This window comes from Oncorhynchus keta, chromosome 35 (genome assembly GCF_023373465.1).
Source record: "Oncorhynchus keta strain PuntledgeMale-10-30-2019 chromosome 35, Oket_V2, whole genome shotgun sequence".
Lineage (NCBI taxonomy): Eukaryota > Metazoa > Chordata > Actinopteri > Salmoniformes > Salmonidae > Oncorhynchus > Oncorhynchus keta.
In genome coordinates this window covers 82359945-82374456 of record NC_068455.1, presented here as the reverse complement: position 1 = coordinate 82374456, position 14512 = coordinate 82359945, and the positions used below count along the sequence as shown (strand labels likewise).

General features: G+C 49.3%; 1 protein-coding gene across 6 annotated transcripts in view; it reads right to left on the bottom strand.

The window, feature by feature from the left end:
• The window catches only part of LOC127916402 (type II inositol 3,4-bisphosphate 4-phosphatase-like), a 76471-nt gene that overhangs the window by 41345 nt on the left and 20614 nt on the right, over window positions 1–14512 (bottom strand). For all 6 annotated transcript variants that reach the window (XM_052498100.1, XM_052498099.1, XM_052498101.1 and 3 more), the window contains 2 exons: window positions 586–665; window positions 92–200 (listed from right to left, as the gene is read on the bottom strand). In XM_052498100.1, the coding sequence (XP_052354060.1) occupies window positions 92–200; window positions 586–665 (189 nt within the window). The remainder of the gene's footprint in view (window positions 1–91; window positions 201–585; window positions 666–14512) is intronic.

Genomic DNA, 14512 nt, shown 5'->3' with positions numbered 1-14512 from the left:
AGAGAGAGAGGACACTAGGACAGAGAGAGAGATAGAGAGAGAGAGAGGGGGGGGGCATTAATAACAGACAGACAGACAGACCTCTGTCTACCTTGTGTAGGATGTCTGAAGTGGTGTCCTCCCCCTCTCTGTTTTCCATGTCTCTCATCTGCAGACGACCCAGCTTCACCTCCCCGACCTCGCTCGTTCCGTCCGCAGACCTGAGAAAGGGGATTCAGACCGATACGCACCGACCAACAAGCACCTCCATCAACAAGGATCCAGTGTTAACTGCAACAGTGTTGAGAAGTAGTAATGATGACTTGGTTCTGTGTAAAGAGGAACTGTTTGGGGGAGGAGCTCGTGCCCTCTCACTTCCTCCTTTATGTCAAGGTATCCCGGCAACGGTGAGCGAGGAAATGGGATGGAGAACATAGAGAGAGAGAGTTGTAGAGGTTCTAGTGTCAGGTCGGGGCTCAGATGAGTCCGTTTTAAGTCAGGCTTAAGGCGGGTAAGAACTCTGGTTTGAGTAAGTCAGAATTAATGTGAGTGTTAAAGTTATGTTTGAGTAAGTCAGACTAAAGGTGAGTGTTGAGTCAGTTTTACCTGAGGCTGAGGGAGAGCTGAGGCTCATTGGTCCTGAGGAGATCTCTGATGGAGAAGCAGGAGAAGCCTAAAAAACTCCTCTATAGAGAGAGAGAGAGAGAGAGAGAGAGAGAGAGAGAGAGAAAGGGGGAAGAGAGAGAGACAGAAAGGGGGGAAGGGGGAGAGAGAGAGAGACAGAGAGAGAGAGGGGAAGGGGGGAAGAGAGAGAGAGAGAGAGGGGGAAGAGAAGAGAGAGAGAGAGAGAGAGAGAGAGGAAGAGAGAGAGAGAGAGAGAGAGAGGGACAGAGACAGAAAGGGGGAAGAGAGAGAGAGAGAGGGAGAGAGAGAGGGACAGAGACAGAAAGGGGGAAGAGAGAGAGAGAGAGGGGAAGGGAGAAGGGGAGAGAGAGAGAGAGAGAGAGAGAGAGAGAGAGAGAGGGGGGCAGAGACAGAAAGGGGAAGAGAGAGAAGAGAGAGACAGAGACAGAAAGGGGAAGAGAAGGGAGAGAGAGAGGGGAAGGGGGAAGAGAGAGAGAGAAGGAGGAAGAGAGAGAGAGAGAGAGAGGGGGGACAGAGACAGAAAGGGGAAGAGAGAGGAAGAGAGAGACAGAGACAGAAAGGGGAAGGGGGAAGAGAGAGGGAAGGGGGAAGAGAGAGAGAGAGAGAGAGAGAGAGAGAGAGAGAGAGGGGGGCAGAGACAGAAAGGGGGAAGAGAGAGGAAGAGAGAGACAGAGACAGAAAGGGGGAAGAGAGAGAGAGAAGGGGGAGAAGAGAGAGAGAGAGAGAGAGAGAGAGAGAGAGGGGGGCAGAGACAGAAAGGGGAAGAGAGAGGAAGAGAGAGACAGAGACAGAAAGGGGGAAGAGAGAGAGAGAGAGAGAGGGAAGGGGGAAGAGAGAGAGAGAGAGAGAGGAAGGGGAAGAGAGAGAGAGAGAGAGAGAGAGAGAGAGAGAGAGGAGAGAGAGAGAGAGAGAAGAACAGAAAGGGGAAGAGAGAGGAAGAGAGAGACAGAGACAGAAAGGGGGAAGAGAGAGAGAGAGAGAGGGGGAAGGGGAAGAGAGAGAGAGAGAGGAAGGGGAAGGGGGGGAAGAGAGAGAGAGAGAGAGAGAGAGAGAGGAGAGGGAAGAGAGAGAGAGAGGGGGGCAGAGACAGAAAGGGGGAAGAGAGAGGAAGAGAGAGACAGAGACAGAAAGGGGGAAGAGAGAGAGAGAGAGAGGGGAAGGGGGAAGAGAGAGAGAGAGAGAGAGAGAGAGAGAGAGAGAGGGGGGCAGAGACAGAAAGGGGGAAGAGAGAGGAAGAGAGAGACAGAGACAGAAAGGGGAAGAGAGAGGAAGAGAGAGACAGAGACAGAAAGGGGGAAGAGAGAGGAAGAGAGAGACAGAGACAGAAAGGGGAAGAGAGAGAGAGAGGGACTTACATAAATAACATACATACAACAACAACTCAAGACCTGTCTGCCCTTGACCAGCACAAAAACATCCTGTGGCGTTCTGCATTAGCATCGAATAGCCCCTGTGATATGCAACTGTTCAGGGAAGTTAGGAACAAATATACACAGGCAGTGAGGAAAGCTAGGCTAGCTTTTTCAAACAGAAATTTGCATCCTGTAGTACTAACGCAAAAAAGTTCTGGGACACTGTAAAATCCATGGAGAATAAGAACACCTCCTCCCAGCTGCCCACTGCTCTGAGGAAACACTGTCACCACTGATAAACCCACTATAATTGAGAATTTCTCTACGGCTGGCCATGCTTTCCACATGGCTACCCCTACCCCGGTCAATTGCCCGGCACCCTCCACAGCGACCCGCCCAAGCCCCCACCATTTCTCCTTTACCCAAATCCAGACAGCTGATGTTCTGAAAGAGCTGCAAAATCTGGACCCCTACAAATCAGCCGGGCTAGACAATCTGGACCCTCTCTTTCTAAAATTATCTGCCGAAATTGTTGCAACCCCTATTACTAACCTGTTCAACCTCTCTTCCTTATCGTCTGAGATTCCCAAAGACTGGAAAGCTGCTGCGGTCATCCCCCTCTTCAAAGTGGGTGACACTCTAGACCCAAACTGTTACAGACCTATATCTATCCTACCCTGTCTTTCTAAGGTCTTCAAAGTGGGTGACACTCTAGACCCAAACTGTTACAGACCTATATCTATCCTACCCTATCTTTCTAAGGTCTTCAAAGTGGGTGACACTCTAGACCCAAACTGTTACAGACCTATATCTATCCTACCCTGTCTTTCTAAGGTCTTCGAAAGCCAAGTTAACAAACAGATTAACAACCATTTCAAATCCCACCGTACCTTCCCCGTTATGCAATCTGGTTTCAGAGCTGGTCATGGCTGCACCTCAGCCACGCTCAAGGTCCTAAACGACATCATAACCGCCATATTCATCGACCTGGCCAAGGCTTTCGACTCTGTCAATCACCACATCCTCTGGGTCTCGACCCCGCCCTGTGCAACTGGGTACTGGACTTCCTGATGGGCCGCCCCCAGGTGGTGAGGGTAGGCAACAACATCTCCTCCCCGCTGATCCTCAACACGGGGCCCCACAAGGGTGCGTTCTGAGCCCTCTCCTGTACTCCCTGTTCACCCACGACTGCGTGGCCACGCACGCCTCCAACTCAATCATCAAGTTTGCGGACGACACAACAGTGGTAGGCTTGATTACCAACAACGACGAGACGGCCTACAGGGAGGAGGTGAGGGCCCTCGGAGTGTGGTGTCAGGAAAATAACCTCACACTCAACGTCAACAAAACTAAGGAGATGATTGTGGACTTCAGGAAACAGCAGAGGAACACCCCCTATCCACATCGATGGAACAGTAGTGGAGAGGGTAGCTAGTTTTAAGTTCCTCGGCATACACATCACAGACAAACTGAATTGGTCCACTCACACTGACAGCGTCGTGAAGAAGCGCAGCAGCGCCTATTCAACCACAGGAGGCTGAAGAAATTCGGCTTGTCACCAAAAGCACTCACAAACTTCTACAGATGCACAATCGAGAGCATCCTGGCGGGCTGTATCACCGCCTGGTACGGCAACTGCTCCGCCCTCAACCGTAAGGCTCTCCAGAGGGTAGTGAGGACTGCACAACGCATCACCGGGGGCAAACTACCTGCCCTCCAGGACACCTACACCACCCGTTGTTACAGGAAGGCCATAAAGATCATCAAGGACATCAACCACCCGAACCACTGCCTGTTCACCCCGCTATCATCCAGAAGGCGAGGTCAGTACAGGTGCATCAAAGCTGGGACCGAGAGACTGAAAAACAGCTTCTATCTCAAGGCCATCAGACTGTTAAACAGCCACCACTAACAGTGAGTGGCTGCTGCCAACACACTGTCATTGACACTGACCCAACTCCAGCCATTTTAATAATGGGAATTGATGGGAATTATGTAAATATATCACTAGCCACTTTAAACAATGCTACCTTATATAATGTTACTTACCCTACATTATTCATCTCATATGCATATGTATATACTGTACTCTACATCATCGACTGCATCCTTATGTAACACATGTATCACTAGCCACTTTAACTATGCCACTTTGTTTACTTTGTCTACACACTCATCTCATATGTATATACTGTACTCGATACCATCTACTGTATGCTGCTCTGTACCATCACTCATTCATATATCCTTATGTACATATTCCTTATCCCCTTACACTGTGTATAAGACAGTAGTTTTGGAATTGTTAGTTAGATTACTTGTTGGTTATCACTGCATTGTCGGAACTAGAAGCACAAGCATTTCGCTACACTCGCATTTAACATCTGCTAACCATGTGTATGTGACAAATAAAATTTGATTTGATTTGATTTGATTTGTATACTTCTGACCCCACCTTGGACACTGTGTTAACTAACCTCCAGACGAGCTTCAATGCCATACAACTCTCCTTCCGTGGCCTCCAATTGCTCTTAAATGCAAGTAAAACTAAATGCATGCTATTCAATCGATCACTGCCTGCACCTGCCCGCCCGTCCAGCATCACTACTCTGGACGGTTCTGACTTAGAATACATGGACAACTACAAATACTTAGGTGTCTGGTTAGACTGTAAACTCTCCTTCCAGACTCACATAAAACATCGCCAATCCAAAATTAAATCTAGAATCGGCTTCCTATATCGCAACAAAGCATCCTTCACTCACGTTGCCAAACATACCCTCGTAAAACTGACCATCCTACCGATCCTCGACTTTGGCGATGTCATTTACAAAATATCCTCCAACACTCTACTCAACAAATTGGATGCAGTCTATCACAGTGCCATCCGTTTTGTCACCAAAGCCCCATATACTACCCACCACTGCAACCTGTACGCTCTCATTGGTTGGCCCTCGCTTCATACTCGTCGCCAAACCCACTGGCTACAGGTTATCTACAAGTCTCTGCTAGGTAAAGCCCCCCCTTATCTCAGCTCACTGGTCACCATAGCAGCACCCACCCGTAGCACGTGCTCCAGCAGGTATATCTCACTGGTCATCTCCAAAGCCAACTCCCCCTTTGGTCGCCTTTCCTTCCAGTTCTCTGCTGCCAATGACTGGAACGAACTGCAAAAATCACTGAAGCTGGAGACTCACATCTCCCTCACTAGCTTTAAGCATCAGCTGTCAGAGCAGCTCACAGATCACTGCACCTGTACACAGCCCATCTGTAAACAGCCCATCTATCTACCTCATCCCCATACTGTATTTATTTATTTATCTTGCTCCTTTGCACCCCAGTATCTCTACTTGCACATTCACCTCCTGCACATCTACCATTCCAGTGTTTAATTGATATATTGTAATTTACTTCGCCACCATGGCCTATTTATTGCCTTTAACTACCTTATCTTACCTCACTGGATATAGACTTTCTTTGTTTTGTTTTTTTCCTACTGTATAATTGAGTATGTTTTGTTTATTCCATGTGTAACTCTGTGTTGTTGTATGTGTCAAATTGCTGTGCTTTATCTTGGCCAGGTCGCAGTTGCAAATGAGAACTTGTTCTCAACTAGCCTACCTGGCTAAATAAAGGTGAAATATATATATATATATTTAAAAAAAATACTCTGTCTACTCTGAGGTTGCCTAACTGTCATGTTGCTAGGTCATCATATTCCAAAAAGCCCTTCGCAACGGAATTAGAATCACTCTGTTGCCTGGACGATAATCATCGGAAAGCTCAGGGGATTATCTTGATACAAGCACACGCACGGGAGTGGTGGAATTTACACACACACATGACATTACCCAATATCACTCAGGGCCAGAGCAGCCCTCATTACACAAGTCATGTCTACAGGTCTCTACTGGTAATCAGCTTACACGAGGGGGAAGGGGGACAGGATGGGGAGGGGGGACAGGAAGGGGAGAGGGGACAGGATGGGGAGGGGGACAGGATGGGGAGGGGGAACAGGATGGGGAGAGGGGACAGGATTGGGAGGGGGACAGGAAGGGGAGAGGGGACAGGATGGGGAGGGGGACAGGAAGGGGAGAGGGGACAGGATGGGGAGGGGGGACAGGAAGGGGAGGGGGACAGGATAGGGAGGGGGACAGGATGGAGAGGGGGACAGGAAGGGGAGGGGGACAGGAAGGGGAGGGGGACAGGATGGGGAGAGGGGACAGGAAGGGGAGGGGGACAGGATGGGGAGGGGGACAGGATTGGGAGGGGGACAGGAAGGGAGGGGACAGGATGGGGAGGGGGACAGGATGGGGAGGGGGACAGGAAGGGAGGGGGACAGGATGGGGAGGGGGACAGGATGGGGAGGGGGACAGGATTGGGAGAAGGGACAGGATGGGGAGGGGGACAGGATAGGGAGGGGGACAGGATGGGGAGGGGGCAGGAAGGGGAGGGGGACAGGAAGGGGAGGGGGACAGGATGGGGAGAGGGGACAGGAAGGGGAGGGGGACAGGAAGGGGAGGGGGGACAGGATGGGGAGTGGGGAAAAGGATGGGGAGGGGGACAGGAAGGGGAGGGGGACAGGATAGGGAGGGGAGGGGGACAGGAAGGGGAGGGGGACAGAATGGGGAGGGGGACAGGAAGGGGAGGGGAACAGGAAAGGGAGGGGGACAGGAAGGGGGGACAGGAAGGGGGGGAGGGGGATAGGAAGGGGAGGGGGACAGGATAGGGAGGGGAGGGGGATAGGAAGGGGAAGGGGGACAGGATAGGGAGGGGGAACAGGATGGGGAGGGGGACAGGAAGGGGAGGGGGACAGGAAGGGGAGGGGGACAGGATGGGGAGGGGGACAGGAAGGGGGAACAGGAAGGGGAGGGGGACAGAATGGGGGGGAGGAGGGGGAAGGGGAGGGGGACAGTATGGGGAGGGGAGGGACAGAATGGGGGTGGGGCAGAATGGGGGGGGAACAGGAGGGGGAGGGGGGACAGAATGGGGGGAGGGAGGGGGATGGGGAGGGGGGGGGACAGAATGGGGAGGGGGACAGGAAGGGGAGGGGGACAGGAAGGGGAGGGGGACAGGATGGGGAGGTGGGACAGGATGGGGAGGGGGACAGGAAGGGGTGGTGAGGATGGGGAGGGGGACAGGAGGGGAGGGGGTACAGGAAGGGGTGGTGAGGAGGGGAAGGGGGGTATGGGGGGCTGGATGGGAGGTGGTGGACTGTGGGGGAATGGGGGACTGGAGATGGACGGGGAAGGGAGGGGACGGGGGAATGGAGGGGACGGGTGAATGGAGGGGACGGGGAATGGAGGGGACGGGGGAATGGAGGGGACGGGGGGATGGAGGGGATGGGGAATGGAGGGGATGGGGAATGGAGGGACAGGGGGAATGGAGGGACAGGGAATGGAGGGGACGGGGAATGGAGGGGACGGGGGAATGGAGGGATGGGGGAATGGAGGGGATGGGGAATGGAGGGGACAGAATGGAGGGGACGGGGGAATGGAGGGGATGGGGAAGGAGGGGACGGGGGAATGGAGGGGACGGGGGAATGGAGGGGACGGGGAATGGAGGGGGGACGGGGAATGGAGGGGATGGGGGAATGGAGGGGATGGGGGAATGGAGGGGATGGGGAATGGAGGGGATGTGGGGGGCTGGTGGAGGGGGACGGGGGAATGGAGGGGACGGGGAATGGAGGGGACGGGGAATGGAGGGGATGGGGGAATGGAGGGGACGGGGAATGGAGGGGACGGGGAATGGAGGGACGGGGGAATGGAGGGGACGGGGGAATGGAGGGATGGGGGAATGGAGGGGACGGGGAATGGAGGGGACGGGGAATGGAGGGGACGGGGGAATGGAGGGGACGGGGGAATGGAGGGGATGGGGGAATGGAGGGGATGGGGGAATGGAGGGGATGGGGGAATGGAGGGGACGGGGGAATGGAGGGGACGGGGGAATGGAGGGGACGGGGGAATGGAGGGAAGGGGAATGGAGGGGACGGGGGAATGGAGGGGACGGGGGAATGGAGGGGACGGGGGAATGGAGGGGACGGGGGAATGGAGGGGATGGGGGAATGGGGGGATGGGGGATAGGAGGCTTTAGATTAAAACTAATCCTCATCAAATCTAGAGCACAACGCACACAGACACCACGGAGCAACAGAGTTAAACTACACCACTACACCACTATACAACTACACCACTACACCACTATGCCACTATACCACTATACCACCACACCACTATACCACTATACCACTATACCACTATACCACTATACCACTATACCACTATACCACTACACCACTACACCACTATACCACTATACCACTACACCACTATACCACTATACCACTATACCACTATACCACTATAAAACTACACCACTACACCACTATACCACTATACCACTATACCACTATACCACCAAACCACTACACCACTATACCACTATACCACTACACCACTATACCACTATACCACTACACCACCAAACCACTACACCACTACACCACTACACCACCAAACCACTACACCACTACACCATTATACCACTATACCACCAAACCACTACACCACTATACCACTATACCACTACACCACTACACCACTACACCACTATACCACTATACCACTATACCACTACACCACTATACCACTATACCACTATACCACTATACCACTATACCACTACACCACTATACCACTATACCACTATACCACTATACCACTACACCACTACACCACTATACCACTATACCACCAAACCACTACACCACTATACCACTACACCACCAAACCACTACACCACTATACCACTATACCACTATACCACTATACCACTATACCACTATACCACTATACCACTACACCACTACACCACTACACCACTACACCACTATACCACCAAACCACTACACCACTATACCACTACACCACCAAACCACTACACCACTATACCACTACACCACTATACCACTACACCACTATACCACTACACCACTACACCACTATACCACCAAACCACTATACCACCAAACCACTACACCACTATACCACTACACCACCAAACCACTACACCACTATACCACTACACCACTATACCACTACACCACTATACCACTACACCACTATACCACTACACCACCAAACCACTACACCACTATACCACTACACCACTATACCACTACACCACTATACCACTACACCACTATACCACTACACCACTACACCACTATACCACTACACCACTACACCACTACACCACTATACCACTACACCACTACACCACTATACCACTATACCACTATACCACTAAACCACTACACCACTACACCACTATACCACTATACCACTATACCACTACACCACTACACCACTACACCACTAAACCACTACACCACTACACCACTACACCACTATACCACTATACCACTACACCACTACACCACTACACCACTAAACCACTACACCACTACACCACTACACCACTACACCACTATACCACTATACCACCAAACCACTACACCACTATACCACTACACCACCAAACCACTACACCACTATACCACTACACCACCAAACCACTACACCACTATACCACTACACCACTATACCACTAAACCACTACACCACCAAACCACTATACCACTATACCACTATACCACCAAACCACTACACCACTACACCACTATACCACTACACCACTACACCACTATACCACTATACCACTATACCACTACACCACTACACCACCACACCACTACACCACCAAACCACTACACCACTATACCACCAAACCACTACACCACTATACCACTATACCACTATACCACTACACCACTACACCACTATACCACTATACCACCAAAAAACTACACCACTATACCACTATACCACTATACCACTACACCACTATACCACTATACCATTATACCACTATACCACCAAACCACTACACCACTATACCACCAAACCACCAAACCACTACACCACTATACCACTACACCACCAAACCACTACACCACTATACCACTATACCACTACACCACTATACCACTATACCACTATACCACTACACCACTACACCACTATACCACTATACCACCAAACCACTACACCACTACACCACTATACCACTATACCACTACACCACTATACCACCAAACCACTACACCACTACACCACTATACCACTACACCACTACACCACTATACCACTACACCACTACACCACTATACCACCAAACCACTACACCACTATACCACTATACCACTATACCACTACACCACTACACCACTATACCACTATACCACCAAACCACTACACCACTACACCACTATACCACTATACCACTACACCACTATACCACCAAACCACTACACCACTACACCACTATACCACTACACCACTACACCACTATACCACTACACCACTACACCACTATACCACCAAACCACTACACCACTATACCACTATACCACTACACCACTATACCACTATACAACTACACCACTACACCACTATACCACTACACCACTACACCACCACACCACTATACCACTATACCACTACACCACTATACCACTATACCATTACACCACTATACCACTATACCACTATACCACTATACCACTATACCACCAAACCACTACACCACTATACCACTATACCACTACACCACTATACCACCAAACCACTACACCACTATACCACTACACCACTATACCACCAAACCACTACACCACTATACCACTATACCACTATACCACCAAACCACTACACCACTATACCACTACACCACTATACCACTATACCACTACACCACTACACCACTATACCACTATACCACTATACCACTATACCACTACACCACCAAACCACTACACCACTATACCACTACACCACCAAACCACTACACCACTATACCACTATACCACTACACCACTACACCACTATACCATTATACCACTATACCACCAAACCACTACACCACCAATCCACTACACCACTATACCACCAAACCACTACACCACTATACCACTACACCACCAAACCACTACACCACTATACCACTACACCACTACACCACTATACCACTACACCACTATACCACTACACCACTACACCACTATACCACTATACCACCAAACCACTACACCACTACACCACTATACCACTATACCACTACACCACTATACCACCAAACCACTACACCACTACACCACTACACCACTACACCACTACACCACTATACCACTACACCACTACACCACTATACCACCAAACCACTACACCACTACACCACTATACCACTATACCACTACACCACTACACCACTACACCACTATACCACTATACAACTACACCACTACACCACTATACCACTACACCACTACACCACTACACCACTACACCACCACACCACTATACCACTACACCACTATACCACTACACCACTATACCACTATACCATTACACCACTATACCACTATACCACTATACCACTACACCACTACACCACTATACCACTATACCACTATACCACTATACCACTATACCACTATACCACTATACCACTACACCACTACACCACTATACCACTATACCACCAAACCACTACACCACTACACCACTATACCACCAAACCACTACACCACTATACCACTATACCACCAAACCACTACACCACTATACCACTATACCACTATACCACTATACCACTATACCACTATACCACTACACCACTATACCACTATACCACTATACCACTACACCACTATACCACCAAACCACTACACCACTATACCACTACACCACCAAACCACTACACCACTATACCACTATACCACTATACCACTATACCATTATACCACTATACCACTATACCACCAAACCACTACACCACCAAACCACTACACCACTACACCACTACACCACTATACCACTACACCACTATACCACTACACCACTACACCACTATACCACTATACCACCAAACCACTACACCACTACACCACTATACCACTATACCACTACACCACTATACCACCAAACCACTACACCACTACACCACTATACCACTACACCACTACACCACTATACCACTACACCACTACACCACTATACCACCAAACCACTACACCACTACACCACTATACCACTATACCACTACACCACTACACCACTATACCACTATACAACTACACCACTACACCACTATACCACTACCCACTACACCACTACACCACTACACCACCATACCACTACACCACTATACCACTACACCACTACACCACTATACCATTACACCACTATACCACTATACCACTATACCACTACACCACTACACCACTATACCACTATACCACTATACCACTATACCACCATACCACTACACCACTATACCACTACACCACTATACCACTATACCACCATACCACTACACCACTATACCACTATACCACTATACCACTATACCACTACACCACTATACCACTATACCACTATACCACTAAACCACTACACCACTATACCACTATACCACTATACCACTATACCACTATACCACTATACCACTATACCACTACACCACTATACCACTATACCACTATACCACTATACCACTACACCACTATACCACCAAACCACTACACCACTATACCACTACACCACCAAACCACTACACCACTATACCACTATACCACTACACCACTATACCATTATACCACTATACCACCAAACCACTACACCACTATACCACTACACCACCAAACCACTACACCACTATACCACTACACCACTATACCACTACACCACTATACCACTACACCACTATACCACTATACCACTATACCACTACACCACTATACCACCAAACCACTACACCACTACACCACTATACCACTACACCACTATACCACCAAACCACTACACCACTACACCACTACACCACTATACCACTACACCACTACACCACTATACCACCAAACCACTACACCACTACACCACTATACCACTATACCACTACACCACTACACCACTATACCACTATACAACTACACCACTACACCACTATACCACTACACCACCACACCACTACACCACTACACCACCACACCACTATACCACTACACCACTACACCACTACACCACTATACCACTATACCACTATACCACTATACCACTACACCACCACACCACTATACCACTACACCACTACACCACCACACCACTACACCACCAAACCACTATACCACTACACCACTATACCACTACACCACTACACCACTATACCACTATACCACTATACCACTATACCACTACACCACCACACCACTATACCACTATACCACTACACCACTACACCACCACACCACTACACCACCAAACCACTATACCACTACACCACTACACCACCACACCACTATACCACTACACCACTATACCACTACACCACTACACCACTATACCACTATACCACCAAAAAACTACACCACTATACCACTACACCACTATACCACTATACCATTACACCACTACACCACTACACCACTACACCACTACACCACTATACCACTATACCACTACACCACTACACCACTATACCACTACACCACTACACCACTATACCATTACACCACTATACCACTACACCACTATACCACTATACCATTACACCACTACACCACTACACCACTACACCACTATACCACTATACCACTGTACCACTACACCACTACACCACTATACATCTATACCACTACACCACCAAACCACTATACCACTACACCACTACACCACTATACCACTATACCACTACACCACTATACCACTACACCACTACACCACTATACCACTACACCACTACACCACTATACCACTATACATCTATACCACTACACCACTATACCACTACACCACTATACCACTATACCACTATACCACTACACCACTATACCACTACACCACTATACCACTATACCACTACACCACTACACCACTATACCACTACACCAATACACCACTACACCACTACACCACTATACCACTACACCACTATACCACTACACCACTACACCACTATACCACTACACCACTACACCACTATACCATTACACCACTACACCACTATACCACTACCCAACTATACCACCAAACCACTACACCACTAAACCACTATACCACTACACCACTACACCACTATACCACTACACCACTACACCACTACACCACTATACCCCTACACCACTATACCACTACACCACTATACCACTATACCACTACACCACTATACCACTACACCACTATACCACTACACCACTACACCGCTACCCACTATACCACCAAACCACTACACCACTATACCACTACCCAACTATACCACCAAACCACTATACCACTACACCACTATACCACTATACCACTATACCACTACACCACTATACCACTACACCACTATACTACTACACCACTACACCACTATACCACTACACCACTATACCACTACCCAACTATACCACCAAACCACTATACCACTACACCACT